The 19,733-nt window shown below is 44.8% G+C and overlaps 1 protein-coding gene across 2 annotated transcripts in view; it reads left to right on the forward strand.

Annotated features, from left to right (window-relative positions):
- ADGRD1 (adhesion G protein-coupled receptor D1) overlaps window positions 1-19,733 on the forward strand; it is an 802,257-nt gene that overhangs the window by 624,168 nt on the left and 158,356 nt on the right. For both annotated transcript variants that reach the window (XM_040347511.1, XM_040347515.1), the window contains one exon: window positions 18,579-18,645. In XM_040347511.1, the coding sequence (XP_040203445.1) occupies window positions 18,579-18,645 (67 nt within the window). The remainder of the gene's footprint in view (window positions 1-18,578; window positions 18,646-19,733) is intronic.

The following is a 19,733-nucleotide window of genomic DNA, read 5'->3' on the forward strand; positions in this document are numbered from 1 at the left end:
CCTAAAGCAAATGTGCCCCTGCAAAATCACCTGTCTCACTGCCAGAGAAAATGTTTATTTTACTTTCAGTGGTTATTTGGCTTTAGTCTAAAGTCACTCTACCTCAGAAGATTAATAATTAAGATAAAGCTGCAAAGGCAAAACTTGGATATTCAGCCACTGAAAATCTTCAGAACCCCACATTTGTGGTATTGTCATGTTCCTGGTTCCCCACTGTGGTATGCGATTCCTCCCATTGACCTTTTCGTCACTAGTATGACCTATAGCAGGGGTCTCCAAAGTACGGCCTGCGGGCCACATCCGGCCCGCTAGGCCGTTTTTACCGGCCCGCAGATAGAGTCATTAGACTCGCCACAGGGACGGTCTTTGTGCCAAAGCATTGTGGGGTTGCAAAACCTGTGATGCATACTCAGCCCCGGCAGTATGCAGCACAGGTCCCATAACCACTCCCCGCGCTCTGCCTCAACCAATCCCGGCGCTCGCTCGGCCTCGACCAATCCCTGCGCTCGCTCGGCCTCAACCAATCCCGGCGCTCGCTCGGCCTCGACCAATCCCGGCACTCGGCCTCAACCAATCCCGGCATTTGCTCTGCCTGGACCAATTCCAGCGCTCGCTCGGCCTGGACCAATCCTGGCGCTCGGCCTCAAACAATGAAGTGTAACAGCAGGGCGGAAGCCAAGATGGGGAAGTGCAGAAGGTCTGCACTTGAGGCACAGTGCACAAAAAATGCTTGAGCAAAGCGCGGTGACGTACAACACGTACAACGGCACTATAAAGGGGAAATTCCATTCGGATGGTGCCACCCTTTGGGCTGCTTTTGCTGATTTTGTGTTAGTAAAAGTTTGGTGAGAGACGATGCACGCTTTTCAGTCTTCGTGCTTTTCAGTCCGTTACAGCATGATGAATGTGCTATCTCCATTACAAACGCTAGTTTTACCAAAACGAGTGCTCCCGTCTCATAACTTGCTTCTGAGCATGCGTGTTTTTTTCCCATCATTAAAGCCTACACACGACTGTTTTTCACGACGTGAAAAACAACGACGACGTGAAAAACCCTGAGAAATATTAGAGCATGTTCTAAATTTTTAATGCCCACTTTTCACGACGAGAAAAATGCTCTGGAGCATACACACGGTCGTTTTTAATGAGCAATTTAAAAAATTGCTTTTTTCTCATCATGAAAAACGGTCGCGTGTACGCGGCATAAGACCCCAGAAGCAGCAGAGTACAAAATCACCACAACCTGGAAGCTGAATGCTACAGAGGTCGTTAAAAAAAACCAACTAAAAACTAAACAGAGAATGGGAGCAGCAGGTTTGGTGAAGTGTATTGCATACCTCTGTGTAAAAATGGGTGTGATTATACCAGTGTGGTTTAGTCATAACTGATACTTGGATTCCTTTAAGATGAAACCTACAGAGTGCTTAAATGATGTAATACAGAAACAACATTTACCAGATTCGTATAGCCAAGAGGCTATACAACCCCTGCCAAACTGCTCTCTCACAGACAGATGGCAAGAACACTGCTGGGTCCAAGCTAAAGTCATTGTAAATTAGAACTTTATCTCTATGTACTAGTCCACTTTACTGTTTGACCTCATATTAGTGGCATTTTATGTGGAATAAATGCAGGAGTTTGCATATTACCTCAGAGGGAACCAAATTACATTTGAGCCATTATGAATAGAAAGCCATGGGGACTATACAGTTAAAAGCTATTCCCATGTGTGGTAACCCATGAAAAGCTAATTAGTTTGGATGATGGGTAAAAGAATATTTCCTGGAGATAAGTTATTCAACACTGAACAAAAAAGAGCCCTTCTGAGTCAAATTCTATTTAACCATGACTTCTTTAATCAGAGCATATAGTAATTAGCTGATTAAACAATGCAGCACGTTTTACAACTGAACTACTTTACAGAGCACATCAGTTTTACATAAGAGCACAGAAAAACGTAACATTTTACTCGCTTTCGTTTGCAGCTAAAGAGGTTTTGTCCACCAAGCAGAGCCAATGCTCACTAATTCGAACCCTTTTATCCTTTGGTCTGGTGCTTCTTCCATTATGCCGTGTACACAGGATCAGTCCATCCGATGAGAACGGACCGATGGACCGTTTTCATTGGTTAACCGATGAAGCTGACTGATGGTCCGTCACGCCTACACACCATTGGTTAAAAAAACAATTGTGTCAGAACGCAGTGACGTAAAACACAACGACGTGCTGAAAAAAATGAAGTTTAAAGCTTCCAAGCATGCATCGACTTGATTCTGAGCATGCGTGGATTTTTAACCGATGGTTGTGCCGACTAACGATCGTTTTTTTCCCATCGGTTAGGAATCCATTGGTTAAATTTAAAGCAAGTTGGCCTTTTTTTAACCGATGGTTAAATAGCCTATGGGGCCCACACACAATCGGTTTTGACCGATGAAAACGGTCCATCAGACCATTGTCCTCTGTTTAACCTATCGCGTGTACGAGGCCTTAGGCCTCGTACACAGGGTCAGTCAAAACCGATGGAAACGGACTGAAGGTCCGTTTCATCAATCCAAACCGATGGTGTGTGGGCCCCATCGGTCCGTTATCCTTCGGTCGAAAAATTTAGACGGTTGGTATGCAAAAGCATCGGTTAAAAGCCTGCGCATGCTCAGAATCAAGTCGCCGCATGCTTGGAAGCATTGAACTTCATTTTTCTCAGCACGTTGTTGTGTTTTACGTCACCGCGTTGGACTCGATCGGTTTTTTAACTGATGGTGTGTAGGCACATCAGACCATCAGTCAGCTTCATCGGTTAACCGATGAAACGGCCCTTCAGTCCGTTCTCATCGGATGGACTGATCGTGTGTACAGGGCTTTAGTGTTTGCTTCTGTCTGTTGTCCTCTCAGTCATTGTCAGAGAGGGTGCCTCAACTTTTCAGTCTTGTGTCTGGTACAGGCAGGCTGTGAGGAAGATGTATGTGTGTGGGGGGCCCACAGCTGTGATGATGCCCAAAGACCAAGACTGTCTCATGAAGCAGAACCAAAATGAGTGAGATATCCAGAGGCAGCATACCTAATACTGCAGGTAAACTGTACCTGGAAACAACAAAAAGAAAAGAGATGCATGAAGTTTGACTGTATATCCACTGAGACTGGGAGAGCTCCACTCCATTATTAATGTAAACCTGTCATCAGAGAAATACAAAGGCGCTGCCTACCTCTTTCTTAAAATATGCTGGTTGACTGTTTGCTATATTGCATCATTAGCTGCTGTACTTAGTGAGTCACCAACCCAGAACAAGTATGCAAATCAGGAAAGAAAGAGAAAGGTTGGAAGTCCTAAGCTGCATAGTCCATCTGAGTTAAGCTGGGTACACACTTTAAGAAAATCGTGCAAACGATCGCCCGGCTTTCCTCAATGTTCCACAAGTCAAAACTGAGGATGGAAAAATTCTCATACGACAATTTCTTGTTTATTGTTTCTGATCATGCACAGTCTTTTGCATCAGAATTTTCTCTTTCAATAGATTTTTATTAGAAATTACACGAAACAGTATTAAACAATTCAAAACAGGAGTGGCAGCGTATCAAAACATTGGTCTACAATCTGGATAGAAAATCCTTATGCCTTGTACACACGACTGGTTTTCACAACGAGAAAACTGCCATTTTTTATATTGGTTCGAGAAAACCGGTCATGTGTATCGATGAGAAAACTGTCCACAAAAAAAAAGGAAACCAGCTATCTTTTTTCTCGTTGTGTTTCCCGTCAGTCTTTTTCTCGTCGCGTAAAACGGTTGTGTGTATGCTTTTCAGAGGAAAAAAAACGTGTATGCTCAGAATCAAGTATGAGACAGGAGCACTCGTTCTGGTAAAACTAGTGTTCAGAATGGAGATGGCACATTTGGCACGCTGTAACGGACTGAAAAGCACGAAGACTGAAAAGCGCAAATCGTCTCTCACCAAACTTTTACTAACACGAGGATCAGCAAAAGCAGCCAAAAGGGTGGCGCCATTTGAAAGGAACTTCCCCTTTATAGTCCCATCGTATGTGGTCGGAAGTTTTTTTTGCATGAACGTGTGTATGCAAGTCAGGCTGGAGAGGAATCACGGCGTGAAAAACGACGTCTATTTGAACGTCAGGAAAAATTATAGTGTGTACGCGGCATTAAGGTGCAATACAACATACAAAAGTACAACAACCATAACACAGTAAAGGAACCCAAGGTATACATAATGATCTTAAAGACCAATTTAACCACATATGGGAAAGAGGGCCTGAAACATAGGTTCGTAAGAATTAGCATGAATGATTGTTAGCCACCGCCTCCAGGAAGCCCAGGTGGGCCCATTGTCAAGAGGCAACAATCAGTCCCAGGTGCGGTAGTTCAAACCCACGGGTCTCCCCAAGAATACACACAGGGGGGAACTAAAACACCCAAAATTAAGTTGTGATTTCCCCAAGGTAGGCCAACAGCATGCGGTATAATTGAGTACAGGCTAATATTACAATGAGATAAAGCAAGAAACATTGGGTGATTCTTGGGGAGGGCTGAATCGGATGTTGTAAGGGTGGGTGCTTTAAATAGATTGGCATAAATCTGCTCTACTCACAGGACAGCTCTCAAAGAGTTTCTGCCTATGAGGAGGTGGGATGTGTGTCTTTCCTCCAATCCTCTGTCTCCCAGTGTAATCCAACACTACACTGCTACTGCTGAATGAGGAAGTGAAAATTCTAACAGGATGTGGACTTTCTAAACAGTATATAAAGCTGAAGACAGCAGATATGCACGAAAATTTTTACATTTGCTTTAAGGGGTTGTAAAGGTTCGTTTTTTATTTTCTAAATAGTTTCTTAAAGCTAGTGCATTGTTGGTTCACTTACCTTTTCCTTTGATTTCCCTTCTAAATCTTTGTTTCTTTGTCTGAATTTCTCACTTCCTGTTCCTCCTCAGTAAGCTTGCCCCCATCACCTGAGCCATTCTGGCTGGGGGTTAGTCAGCGTGCTCGCCCCCTCCCTTGGGACTACATCCCTGCGGGGAGACACTGTGAACACCCGCAGGGATGTAGTCCCAAGGGAGGGGGGTGAGCACGCTGACTTACCCACAGCCAGAATGGCTCGGATGATGTGGGCAAGCTTACTGAGGAGGAACAGGAAGTGAGAAATTCAGACAAAGAAAAAAAAACATTTAGAAGGGAAATCGAAGGAAAGGGTAAGTGAACCAACAATGCACTGGCTTAAAGGAATATATTTAGAAAATAAAAAACAAACCTTTACAACCCCTTTAAAGTATGAACGCAATAGCATTGCATTGTCAGCAATGACAGCATCTGTGTTTCTCTCATGACATATTTGCTTTAAAGGCAGTAACTATTTGACCAAAACTTAATACAAAACTTTTTTATTAACCACTTCCCGCCCGGGCTATAGCAGAATGCCGGGTGGTGGTTCAGTTATCCTGACTGGGCTTCATATGACGTTCAGCAGGATAACAGCCGCAGCACCGCGGAAATCAGTCTGACACACCACTACACGGATCTCAGTAAAGAGCCTCTGACGGAGACTCTTTACCACGTGATCAGCCGTGTCAGGAGGCGTACAACTGGGGGGATCTGTAGTGGAGAAGGATCTGGGGGTTTTGGTATATCATAAGCTCAATAATGGCATGCAATGCCAAGCTGCAGTTTCCAAAGTCCTTTCTTGTATAAGAGAGGTATGGACTCCAGAGAGAGAGCGATATCATTTTGCCCCTGTACAAATCATTAGTAAGACCTCATCTGGAATATGCAGTTCAGTTTTGGGCCCCAGTTCTCAAAAAGGATATCGGGGAACTGGAGAAAGTGCAGAGAAGAGCAACCAAACTGATAAGAAGCATGGAGGAGCTCAGCTATGAGGAAAGATTAGAAGAACTGAATTTATTCACTCATGAGAAGAGGAGAATAAGGGGGATATGATTCACATGTACAAATATCTAATGGGTCCATATAGTGAACTTGGTGTTGAGTTAGGGCACTCTTTACGTCTAGAGGAAAAGAGATTTCTTCTCCAAATACGGAAAGGTTTCTTCACAGTAAGAGCTGTGAAATGTGGAACAAACTCCCTCCAGAGGTGGTTCTGGCCAGCTCAGTAGATTGCTTTAAGAAAGGCCTGGATTCTTTCCTAAATGTACATAATATAACTAAGATTTGTAGGTAAAGATGATCCAGGGTAAATCCGATTGCCTCTCGGGGGATCAGGAAGGATTTTTTTCCCCTGCTGTAGCAAATTGGATCATGCTCTGCTGGTTTTTTTTGCCTTCTTCTGGATCAACTGTGGGTATGGAGTTGGGTGAATGGGATTGTACTATGTTTTTTATTTTGTTTGTTTATTTTTTTTGTGGTTGAACTGGATGGACTTGTGTCTTTTTTCAACCTGACTAACTATGTAACTATGTGTCCAATCACAGCTGATCACGATGTAAACAGGAAGAGACGTTGATCAGCATTTCCTCACTCGCGTCTGACAGACACGAGTAGAGGAGAGCCGTTGGCTGCTTTCCTGACAGGAGGGGTCTGTGCTGATTGTTTATCAGCGCAGCCCCCCTCGGATGCCCACCCAGGACCACCAGCATGCCGCCAGGACCACCAGGGATGGACACCACACTGGACCACCAGGTATGCCACCCTAGACCACCAGGGTAATGCCAATCAGGGCCCAGGCAGCTGACAATCAGTGCCCATCCCCAATACCTGCCAGTGCTATCAGTGATGCCTATCAGTGCCATCTATCAGTGCCGCCTATCAGTACCCAGCAGTGCTGCCTATCAGTGCCACCCATCACGGCAGCCTTTCTTTTTTTTTTTTTATCCAACAAAAAAGTTTTTATTGATGAAGATGAAAAGGTGGTATACAGCTTATGGCATTCAATATTACACAGCAAAACCAGGAATACATTTCTCATCGACCAGTCCCAGCCGGGCACTGCAGTCACATGGCATTTCTCTCACCCCCCCTAGTATACATTTCCCCGAATTATAACATTTATCCCACATGCGCTCCCAGCAATCTATCCATAACCAGATCCACCGGTGAAAGCCCCGGTGTATCCAGCCACGGAGCCCAGAGGTTCTCAAATTTACGATTGCTTCCCCTGTGTTGGTAAATGAGTTTCTCCATACGTAGCATTTCCCCCATCCTATCAATCCACTCCCTTAAAGTCGGAGGGGTCTCAGATTTCCAGTGTATCATAATCAATTTTCTGGCCTGGAACAACGCCCTTTGCACCGCCTCCCTTGTGTACACCTCTTCAACATGTTCCTCCAACACCCCCAGTAAACCAACTCTGGGGTCCACAGACGGCAGCCTTTCAGTGCCCACCAGTGCCACCCATGAGTGTCCATCAGTGCTGCCTATTAATGCCCATTAGTTCTTCATATCAGTGCCACCTATTAGTGCCCATCATCAGTGCCACCTCATCAGTGCCGCCTTATCTGTGCCCATTAGTGCCGACTTATCATTCCCCTTCAGTGAAGTAGAAAACGTACTTATTTACAAAATTTTAAAACAAAAACAAAAGATTTTTTTTTTATTTGTTTAGCAAAAAATACTGTAGAGGTGATCAAATATCACCAAGAGAAATCTCTATTTGTGGAAATAAAATGATAAAAATGAAAAAATGGGTACAGTGTAGCATGATCGCGCAATTGTCATTTAAACAGTGGCAGCACTGAAAGCTGAAAATTGGCTTGGGCAGGAAGGGGGTGTAAGTGCCTGGTATTGAAGTGGTTAAATAACACATTTATGCTTAGCATTCAATTAATTTCGACAGGCTAAATTTTTACCGATTGGAAAGAGAGATGCAGTTGCATTTGAAGCAAAATATGCCTCCGGCAGAGGCTCTTTACCACGTGATCATCCGTGTCCAATCACGGCTGATCACAATGTACCACAAGACTCAGTTCTTTATCGAACCACCTTCAACTCCTAACACCCTAACCTCTATCAGTCATATGATTTAATTGAACCCCTGCTTAAACAACATTTGCGCTTTGTAATGTTAATAATGTAGTTTTGTGCTTATGTAAAGGTCAGCATTGACATCCATACTGAAGTATCCAGCACTTTACAGAATTGGTGTCTTTGGGAACTGTGCTACTGCAGTGCAGTAATCCATAGCAGGCGTATTTAGTAAGGCACCGCGAAAAACAACAATAATGTAGAAAGAGCAGTAATCCGGAGAAGCCAGACACATTTCTCTTCAACAATTCAGTGAATTCAGTCATGAACATTTCTTTGGTTTCACTCTAAAATCTATCTATCTATCTATCTATCTATCTATCTATCTATCTATCTATCTATCTATCTATCTATCTATCTATCTATCTATCTATCTATCTATATCAATTTATTTAAAGTGCCTTGAAAAAGTATTACATTTTCAAAATATTGTCATGTTACAACCAAAAATGTATTTTATTGAGATTTTATGTGATAGATCAACCCAAAGTGGAACATAATTGTGAAGTGGAAGGAAAATGATAAATGGTTTTCAAAAGTTTTTACAATAACTATCTGAAAAGTGTGGCGTGCATTTGTATTCAGCCCTCTTTACTCTGATACCCCTAACTAAAATCTAGTGGAACCAATTGCCTTCAGAAGTCACCTAATTTTTAAATAGAGTAATTTAATCCCAGTATAAATGCAGCTGTTTGTTGAAGCCCCTTGAAGTTTGTTAGTGAACCTTGGTGAACAAACAGCATCATGAAGGCTAAGGAACACACCAGACAGATCAGGGATAAAGTTGTGGAGAAGTTTAAAGCAGGATTTGGATAAAAAAAATATCCCAAACTTTTAACTTCTCATGGATTATTGCTTAATCCATTATCCGAAAATGGAAAGAGTTTGGCACAACTGCAAACCTTCCAAAACAGGGCAGTCCACTTAAACTGACAGGCTGGGCAAGGAGAGCATTAGTCAGAGAAGCAGCCAAGAGGCCCATGGTAACTCTGGAGGAGCTGCAGCTCAGGTGGGAGAATCTGTTAACAGGACAACTTTTAGATGGTTTTCAGGTGCTTTAGCGTCGTAATCCGCGTCGAGTATGCAAATGAGCTATTTACGCCGATCCACAAACGTACGTCGGCCCGTCGTTTTTTTTTCAAGGCACTGTATATATATATATATATATAATATATATATATATATATATATATATATATATAAATATTTATATATATATATATATATATATATATATATATATATATACATATATATATAAGAAGGCCAGTATGGTGGCCTGAGTTTATGGGAGGAGCCCGGAGGGTATTTAAGCAGCCCACTCACACATGCTCTTTGTCGGTTCAGTGTGCAGTACTACACGTCACTGGGCCGACTCTTCCCAGCTCACCTCATGTCCGTGAGTCTGCGCATTCAATCGCATTCGACATCGCAAGCGCTTTGCGGCTTTTCCCTTCATGGTCTTCGCCGGCGGTTCCCGCTTACTGTCGCAGGTAGGATTCAAACCTTTTCGTATCTTGTGCAATCTTACAATTCGTTATGCTTCCTATCCTGCATCCCTTTTGGGAAAAAATCTGCCTAAGTTACTTTTGCTTATGTTCCAACATCATTCTGCTCAGGCATAATACATTTGCAACTTCCTTCTGCCAAACATACGATTCATTTGTAAATCCATTTGGAGATTGACATGTGTTTGTATGGGTTCTTTGGCAGATTGAGGTGGTAATTGGACTCACATGGTGCCTTCTCTGCACTTGATTAGCCTGGGGGGATGGGTGGTTGGTAGGTGTTCGGTTTCAAAGCAAGGGGTAGCATACACTCTACAACCAATTTGTATCAGATTCGTTCAATACTCCTTACTATCAATTCGTATCGGATTCATTTCATGCATTTTACAACCATTTTGTATCAGATACATTGCATACTTTCTACCGTTGTCATTCATTGTTTCCCCCATGTCGTGTGTTTTAGTTCCCGCTGCGGAACTTACGAATTGCTTGTACACGGCTCTTCTCTCTCATTTATTTACCAAAGTTATTGCCTGTGTGTCATGCATGGCACCACACCACACTCTTGGGATGTGTTGAACATCCACTCCAGTCCAAAGCAAACCCAGTCGCACGTTCACTGTCCCAGGCAGGATTCGTTAGCTTGTTTGTCATGTCAAATTCGTGGCCACTCATGGTGTCACCTGTACCATATGTTTGGTTCCCACAGTGGAGCTTACAAAGCATTGATACGTACTTCTTGTGTTCTATTTTCTACACCAAACCTCGTTGTTTTGCCCCATGCACGGCAGCACGCTACACCTTCCCGACATGTTTCACTCCAGCCACAGTCCGCCGCAAACTCACTCGCATGGCCCACTGTCGCAAGTAAGATTTGTTATTACATTCTTTATGTTCTATCAATTTGCTACCATTCGTTGTCTCCCATATCGTTCATTAGTGGCCCCTATGGAACCTACGATTCAAACAGGTGTTGTCCTTCTACCTTATACTGCTTGCTTAAGGTACAAACAAACCAGGTGTTTCTATCCTTTCTCAGTAACCCAATTCTTATTGATTGAGACCTTGCAACCATGCAAATCATCTCAGCAGTCTGATACCCTTGCTGAGACCCTGGCAACACATGACCCTTACAAAATGCAAAAAAAAAAAAAAAAAAAAAAAAAAAAAGAAAAAAAAAAAAAAAAGCAAAAAGGAAAAAAATATAAAACGCAAAAAAAAAAAAAAAAAAAAATATTGCCACCACGTAATCTCAGCCCAGCAACCTGACACCTGTTGAGACCGTTGCAACGATGCAAAATTCGTCTCCACAGCCTGACACCCTTGTTAAGACCCTTGCAAACGCAATACCGTCTTAGCAGCCCCACACTCATCGAGACTCTTGCAACCACACTAAATCGTCTCAGCAGCCTGACACCCTTGTTAAGACCCTTGCAACACATGACCCTTACAAAACGAAGAAAAAAAAAATGCAAAAAAAAAGAAAAAAAAAACGCAAAAAGAAATATAAAAGTGCAAAAAATAAATAAAAAATGCCACCACACAATCTCAGCTCCGCAACCTGACACCTGTTCAGACCGTTGCAACGACGCAAAATTCGTCTTCGCAGCCTGACACCCTTGTTGAGACCCTTGCAAACGCAATACCGTCTCAGCAGCCCCACACTCATGGAGACACTTGCAAGCACAGAAAATTGTCTCAGCAGCCTGACACCCTTGCAAACGCAATACCGTCTCAGCAGCCTCACACTCATGGAGACTCTTGCAAGCACGCAAAATTCGTCTCTGCAGCCTGACACCCTTGTTGAGACCCTTGCAAACGCAATACCGTGTCAGCAGCCCCACACTCATGGAGACTCTTGCAAGCACACAAAATTGTCTCAGCAGCCTGACACCCTTGTTAAGACCCTTGCAACACATGACCCTTACAAAACGCAAAAAAAAAAAATATGCAAAAAAAAAAAAAAAAAAAAAAGCAGAAAAAAATAAATTGTCACCACACAATCTCGGCCCAGCAACCTGACACCTGTTGAGACCATTGCAACCATGCAAAATCGTCTCAGCAGCCTCACACCATTGTTGAGATCCTTGCAAACGCAATACCGTCTCAGCAGCCCTACACTCATCAAGACTCTTGCAACCACACAATACCATCTCAGTAGCCTCACACCATTGTTGAGACCCATGCAAACGCAATACCATCTCAGCAGCCCTACACTCATCAAGTCCCTTGCAACCACGCAATACCATCTCAGCAGCCTCACACCATTGTTGAGACCCTCGCAAACGCAATACCGTCTCAGCAGCCCCACACTCATCAAGACCCTTGCAACCACGCAATACCGTCTCAGCAGCCTTACACCATAGTTCAGACCCTTGCAAACGCAATACCGTCTCAGCAGCCCCACACTCATCAAGGCCCTTGCAACCACGGAATACCGTCTCAGCAGCCTCACACCATAGTTCAGACCCTTGCAAACACAATACCGTCTCAGCAGCCCCACACTCATCAAGACTTTTGCAACCACGCAATACTGTCTTGAGCAACCTCCCACTCGTCAAAGACCTTTGTGACCATACAGTCTCGCCCCAGCAACCTGGCATTCATTGAGACCCTTGCAGCCAGACAAATCATCTTTGGCCTCATGTACACTGCTGTTGGTAAAAAAAAAAAAAAAAAATGGGTTCAGACGGATGTTCAGAGGCATTCGAAACGCATTCTAAACGCCAATGCCTGTAACAGCTTGTAAACACTGCCAGATGCGGTAACTCATGTTTCATTCACAGTCGTTTTCATAAAAAAATTAAAATAAAGGGGAATATTGTCTCAGCAACTTGACACTCATTTGAGACCCTTGCTAAATGTAATATCATCTCAGCTACCTCACACCCTTCTAGACCTTTGCAACCACACAATCTCATCTCAGCAACCTGACAGCCTTCAGACCTTTGCAGCCATACAAAGTCATCTTAGCAACCTGACACTCATTTGAGACCATTGCAACTGCAATATCGTCTCAGCAATCTGACACCCATTTAGACCCTTGCAGCCATACAAAGTTGTCTCAGTGGCCGACACTCATTTGAGACCATTGCAAAACGCAACATCGTCTCAGCAACCCCTCACTTGTTGAGACCTGTGCAACCACACCATGACATCTCAAAACAAACCTCATAATCATCGAGACCTTTGTAACCACGCAATATCGTCTCAGCAAACCAGACAGATCCTTGCAACCACCAATACCATCAAACCTTCATACTCAAGGCCCCTGCCACCACACAATATCGTCCCAGCAACCTGACACTCACTGACACCCTTGCAACCGCACAATATTGTCTGCAGTAGTATAAAACACTTAGCGGCACGCACCTACATGCAAACCCAAATACAAACTAAACTTGCAAACACACCTCAGTGACAAACAATCAGCCACACAAACACACAGTGGCACCCAGTTGGCCATTCATCTTCAGTGGCACGCGGGCCACTCATCTTTTCTCAGTTTTTTCCCTGCGGTTAGTTCAGGTTTTCATCCAGCACCAGCGAGTGCACGTTGGCCTGCGAGTGCACGTTGGCCTGCGAGTGCATGTATATCGTCTTGTTGAGCACCTGTGTATTGTCTTGATTTTCTCACACCAATGCAAGATCCAGTCCAAGTTCTCAAACTAGACCAAGCATCAGTAGCAGACTTAGCTATGTGGGACAACTTCCCCACCTGATAGAACATCATTTCAATCTTCATCCCGACAGTGTCAGCCGAGCCACCAAAGGCTTTTGCAGCCATTTTTAGGCCGCCACTGGTTCTCCAAAACTTGGCCCCCAGAAATTCTCTTACATTTTTGCTTCACCCAGTCTTCATCACACCTCGTGCTGCACCCCATCGTGGCAGCTGCCCAGGTCTGGGACCACACTTGAACAGGACAGACACTGTTCTTCACCACAGACAATCAGGCCACAGCCGACATCATCAATTAAGATAGATCTAAGTCACTCCCCATCACTTCCTGCGCAGGCTCGCGCAGCTGTCACTCCGTCACCAGTTAATATCTTATGTAGACGTTTTCCAGGCAAATGCAAAAAGCAGCTGATGCGCTATCCTATTCCAACCTTGGAATGGATGTTTTTTCCAGCAAGAGCCTGGAGCCGACCCAACAACTATCCCTGTCCCACCATGGACATTGCTGACGACGGACTGAAGTCGCATCTCGCCAACGCAATCCAACTTATTAACCACTCCTTGGCACACAACACACTGAAGGCCTATCGCACTGCTTGGAACACTAATCGCAAATGTTTGGCCCCTTGCCCCGGAGCAGCAATAGGCAACGTTGGACACATCCTAGCCTTCATATCGTATTGCCACATGCAGCTGACCATTTCTCAATACTATCACGCCATATCTAGATGGCATCCAGCATTTCCTGTCCCTGCAGGACCCCAGTAAACCGTCAGTATTCTCGAGCCCATGCAGTCAAGTCCCTCCTACAGGGCATACAGAAGCACCAACCTGTAGTCAGTGGCAAGCGCCTACCTTTCAAGAGTCCCCTCTTTAGGGACATGTCTAAAATCCTTACTCGTTCCCTGTTTAGGGCTTTGCCCAGTCTAGTCACCCAACAGCCATCTACCAGGCCTTCTACGGTTCCCTACAACCTAGTGAATTTAGTCAGCGGCTCCGGCAGTCACACACTGCTCCGACGCCACCTGACTCGCTTTCGAACCACTACACTCTCACAGTCTGCAAACGCAACAAACGGGCCCCTGGGGTTGACATCAACCTGTTTCAGACTGACAACGCCTGACGCCCAGTGACGGTGCTCGACCCACTACTGCTCCATCTACCCAGCCAATCTGATGGTAGCTCTTTGCTACCCTTTCTAAACCAGCTCCCTGAGTGTCAGCCAGTGTGTCAAGCATGTCAGAATCCTCCTAAGTAACTTGGGCTTCAAACCCCAGTCAGTTCTCTGGACATTCTTTCCGAATTGGAGCAGCCTCAGTTGCCTCCCAACAGGGAGTACCAGACTACGTAATCAAAATACCAGGCTGATGGAAGTCTCCTTGTTTTGCCACATACATCCCAAATCCTCATGAAGGAATGGCACAAGCCTTTACCAAGCTGGCTCAATAAATACAAGAAATCAATATAAACTATTTCCCTATCTGAGTCTTTTGCCCCCTTTTCTTGGCATACTGACCAGACCACCAAGGCACACTTCAGGTCTATTTATGTTGTAAGTCTTGTCGCGTGTTTATGTGATCCACATCTCTCTCGGTCAGAGGGTAACGAACATAAATAAGAAGGCCAGTATGGTGGCCTGAGTTTATGGGAGGAGCCCGGAGGGTATTTAAGCAGCCCACTCACACATGCTCTTTGTCGGTTCAGTGTGCAGTACTACACGTCACTGGGCCGACTCTTCCCAGCTCACCTCATGTCCGTGAGTCTGCGCATTCAATCGCATTCGACACCCTCCCGCCCTTCCCTTTTTCAGGGCACTTCTCAGCATGTCCTTCTTCAATTAACTACCCATTACTTACCTTGGGTATGCCCCTTTTCTTGGCATACTGACCAGACCACCAAGGCACACTTCAGGTCTATTTATGTTGTAAGTCTTGTCGCGTGTTTATGTGATCCACATCTCTCTCGGTCAGAGGGTAACGAACATAAATATAGTTTCTCCTTTAGGACATTTCCAATTAGAAGTGTTTTGTTTTATAAAAGTAACATGAAAAAAAATAACATCACTCTATTGCCACATCCGTAAATATGACTTAAATCTATAAATCTATTAGAAAAACATTTGGTCGGACTTTAGAAGCATCATTTTATTAGTAAGCAAAAATATAAAAAGACACGCAAAGAACAAGTGTCAGTTAAAAACATGCATATACACACATATGCAATGGGTGGCTGTGGCTGATACAAGCCAGAAAGTTTATTATAATACTACTGTTCCATGATATCAAGTGAATGAACCTCTGTGCGTCAATGCGTTTTGCTGGTCCGCTTCGTCAGGACACACAAGAGGGGGAAGTCAAAAAACGTTTAATATTAACACATCATGTAATATGAAAGAAGTTACATCTGTAAAAAAAGTACATTTACCTCACCTGGCTGATAAAACGCATATTTAGTTGTTTGTCTCCCTGAGTGAGCACTGGAGCAAAAGGAAAGGCAAACAGTCTATACCAGTCTATAACAGTCTATACCCACGAGTATCAGTTCGAAACGTCAGCTGTGTATCCCGTTTTCACCCTTTGCTGTGGATTGTAGTGTATTCCATTTTACCATTAAAGGACAATTCAGGAATCTTTTCCATGAGTGCGGCTGTCCAAATATTTTCTTTTTTGTTTTCTAGCCTATACCCACACCTGGTATACGTGTAGCACTACCCCCGAAGGAGCTGCTGGTTTGTTTTGGGTGGTACGTTACCTCTGTATCTCCGCCGTCTAGAGTACTTGATGAGATTAGTAAAGGGAATTTCCTTGTGCTTTTATTACCCAGCCGGGTAAACACGATTAAACAGTTGAAGGGCGAAGGGACAGCAGATTCAGGTGTAACTGCATACGGGAAACAGTCCTGCTTCCAACAACACTTTGCTTCGCCACTCCAGCCAGAGTGGGTATAGCGCACCTGGACAGGCCTCTCTCACCAGCCTGGCAGCCAGAGTGTCACTCGAACTTAGGATTAAGTCTCTACCACAGACCCTCCCAAAAGAATGGAGAAAATTATGATCCAGAATCCTCTCTCAGTAGATTCAGCACCCGGATTTCCTTCAAGTAGTTTTTTTGCGAGTTAGCGACTGACAGGTGACCAACATCCAGCCTGTCACATCCCAGGTAGTTCCCCAATGAATGGACAGGCCCCTCCTGGAACACCAGCCTTGTGTTTGGTATCCTTCAGACAGACTCCTCATTGGTCAGCCTCCTCCAATTGGACGGACAGCTCGGAACCCCCTCCAATTTGGGGACCCAGTCAAACACTGGGCCCACACAGCAGATCAGTTGCTCCCGACCAACGTGGTCCCGGAACCAGGAACACTGCTACCCACGCACACTCCGGCCAGATGGGCCATATGCGGGGGTGTCGTGGAATGGCTACCCCAATGGTGGGTGCCACACGAGGAAGAAGACCTTGAGGCAATGGTGCCTGCCCCCTTTATACCCCTCCCCAGCATGCACAGCGAGGCGGCCCACCCCTGACTGGCCGCCAAGGAGAGATTCTCAGTCTCACTTGACCCCACTTCTTCCACCTGCCGTCCGGGGGTGACCCGAGTCCCCGGACGAAAGGTTAGCCCACAGTACAGCCAAGCTAGAGCAGAGACCCAAATTTAAACAATCAAACTAATTCAGAGCTAACTATTTCTCTGAATTCTCCCCTAAATTTAACATAACACTGGCTCTAAAAGTAGCCAGGCACTACACACACAAACTATAATATAAAATATCCATAACTAGTAAAGGAAATGATGATAAAGATATACTGTACATCCAAACGTATGTAGTATATATCTAAGTAAGGATACCAAAACCAAGATATGTTTATGATAGGTAACAATGAGTACAGCATGAAGGGTCTTAGTCCATAGGGTTTGATATTTAGTTGGCCCACCCTTTGCAGCTATAACAGCTTCAAGTCTTCTGGGAAGGCCTTCCACAAGGTTTAGGAGTGTCTATGGGAATGTTTGACCATTCTTCCAGAAGTGCATTTGTGAGGTCAGGCACTGATGTTAGACAAGAAAGCCTGGCTCACAGTCTCCACTAATTGATTTCCAAATGTGTTCTCTCGGTTAGGACTCTGTGCAGGCCAGTCAAGTTCCCCCATCCCAAACTTGCTCATCCATGTCTTTATGAACCTTGATGTGTGCACTGGTCCAAATCATTCGGTGGAGGGGGGATTATGATGTGGGGTTGTTTTTCAGGGCTTGGGCTTGGGCTTGGTCCCTTAGTTCCAGTGAAGAGAAATCTTAAGGTGTCAGCATACCAAGACATTTTGGACTATTTCATACTCCCAACTTTGTGAGAAAGGTTTGGGGTGCCAGATATGGCACTTTGCTTGCCTTTTTCAGGCCCTTGGGCACTTTTCCTCCCATTGATGCAAGACACTATTACTCTAACTGACACCAACATTGGGACATAATTTATGGTAGGGCCCTTTTACACCGTGAACCTCCGCTTGCTCAGTGGGGATCGCTCTGTTGATCCCCGCTGAGCTGGCGGATGACAGGGCGGTCCCCGCACACTGTGCAGGGCCCCCCTGTCTTTTCTCTGCTCTGCCCTATGGGGGGATCGGATGAACACGGACATACGGTATGTCCGTGTTCACCCGATCCAATCCGCAGACGGAAGGAAAAATAGGGTTTTCCTCCGTCTGCAGAATCGGAGCATTGCAGAAGCGGGCGAGACACCCGCGATCTCATAGGGACCAATGTATGTCCCTTTTTCATCCACACACGGATATATGAAAAAGCAGACATACGGTCTGCAGGTGTGAAAGGGGCCTTACTGACATCAACAACCGGGGCACTATTCCTCCCACTGACATCAACAACAACAACAATAATAACGTATCAACAACTATTCCTTCCACTGACACCAATGATGGGGCACTATTCCTCCGACTGACACCAATGATGGGGCACTATTTCTTCCACTGACACCAATAATGAGACACTATTCCTACCCCCCCCCCCCCCCAAAGTCTGAAGGGCAATAAACTGGCCCTTTGTTTAGAAAGTTTGGAGACCACCGCACTATAGGATAAAGCAGCCATATTTATCATATCATATAGCTGACACCCAAAACACATAATTCCACCATCACAAACCACAGAGTTCACAATAATACCATGTCAGTGTAATATACCCATTATTAGTTTAACTTATTTTCGTTTCTTTTTTTTTTTTTTTATTTGTCTGGCTATAACTGCAGGTGTTTTAGTATGAAATAAGGTTTTATTCTATCAATTAAACACTGTAAAAGTGTAAAATCTTCCTCTGCCTGCAATAAAGAGATACTGTATATACTGGACATTGCTCTTAGAGATACCATAAAAAGTACATTTTTCACCTAATGTGCAACCTCCTTTCATTTCAGGTTTATCCTTGGTGATCTGCATCGTGTCTGTAACATCTGCTTTGGGCAGCTATGGAGAAGGTGAAAAGTAAGTATAGTATATACAAAGATATAGAGATATATATTGTAACACGGGGGATAGTTCGCTCAGTGTAGATACATTTTTCCAGCAGTCCACAGCAGTCAGTTATCAGGTTTAAGGGAGCGGCAGCCCATTTTTATTAAAAAAGGAACAAAATAAAAGTTTATAGACAGGATTACCCACACAGGGGTTCCTCTCCAACAAATGCAACAAATTAGAAAATGCCAAGCCACATAGCTACAAGGTTTACTTCGCCTAGACTTGCAGTTCCTCGCTGGCCTTAACAGCATTGTAATAGTATGATTAAGGGGACCTTTTTTTCTCCAGCCCCCTGGGTTTGCTCACTGTCCCCAAGACTTTAGGATTTCCTTCAGCCCCCTTGGACTCGCTAGCCGCCTCAGCTCTCCAAGCCTCCCATCCTCTAATCTCCTATGCCCTTGTAGCCGTCCCGATCTTCACAGTCCTTTAGGCAAAAAGTCCCCCCTCACCAAGGATTTAGTCTCACACAGGGCAGACAGTTTTCCTGACAGTGGTCTGTCTTTAAACAGCAGTAAGCTGCTCACACTCCACCTTCCACCTCCAACTGCTCTCACCAGCCCCTCATTATATGGGCTGTGTGGACCTGGGCGCACACCCTGCTGGCTGCCACAACACCCAGGCACAGGGTTGGAGATCCCATCCCACCCAAGACTCTTAGGCCTAGTACACACGAGAGGATCGATAAATCCTCTGGCGGATTTTGATCTCATGGTTGTACTAACCATGAGATCAAAATCCCCGCGGAATTCCCTCCGCGGTGACGTGTCGCGCCGTCGCCGCGATGATGACACGGCGACGTGCGCGACGCTGTAATATAAGGACTTCCACGCATGCGTCGAATCATTATGACGCATGCGAGGGATGGATTCGGACGGATTGATCCGGTGAGTCTGTACAGACCATCGGATCAATCCGGTGGACTGGATTCCAGCGGATCGATTTCTTAGCATGCTAAGAAATTTTGATCCGCTGGAAATCCATCGGCCCGAAATATATCCGCCGATAAATATCCGCTGGGTTGTACACACCAGGGGATCTATCCGCTGAAACCGGTC

Source organism: Rana temporaria, chromosome 1 (genome assembly GCF_905171775.1).
Source record: "Rana temporaria chromosome 1, aRanTem1.1, whole genome shotgun sequence".
Lineage (NCBI taxonomy): Eukaryota > Metazoa > Chordata > Amphibia > Anura > Ranidae > Rana > Rana temporaria.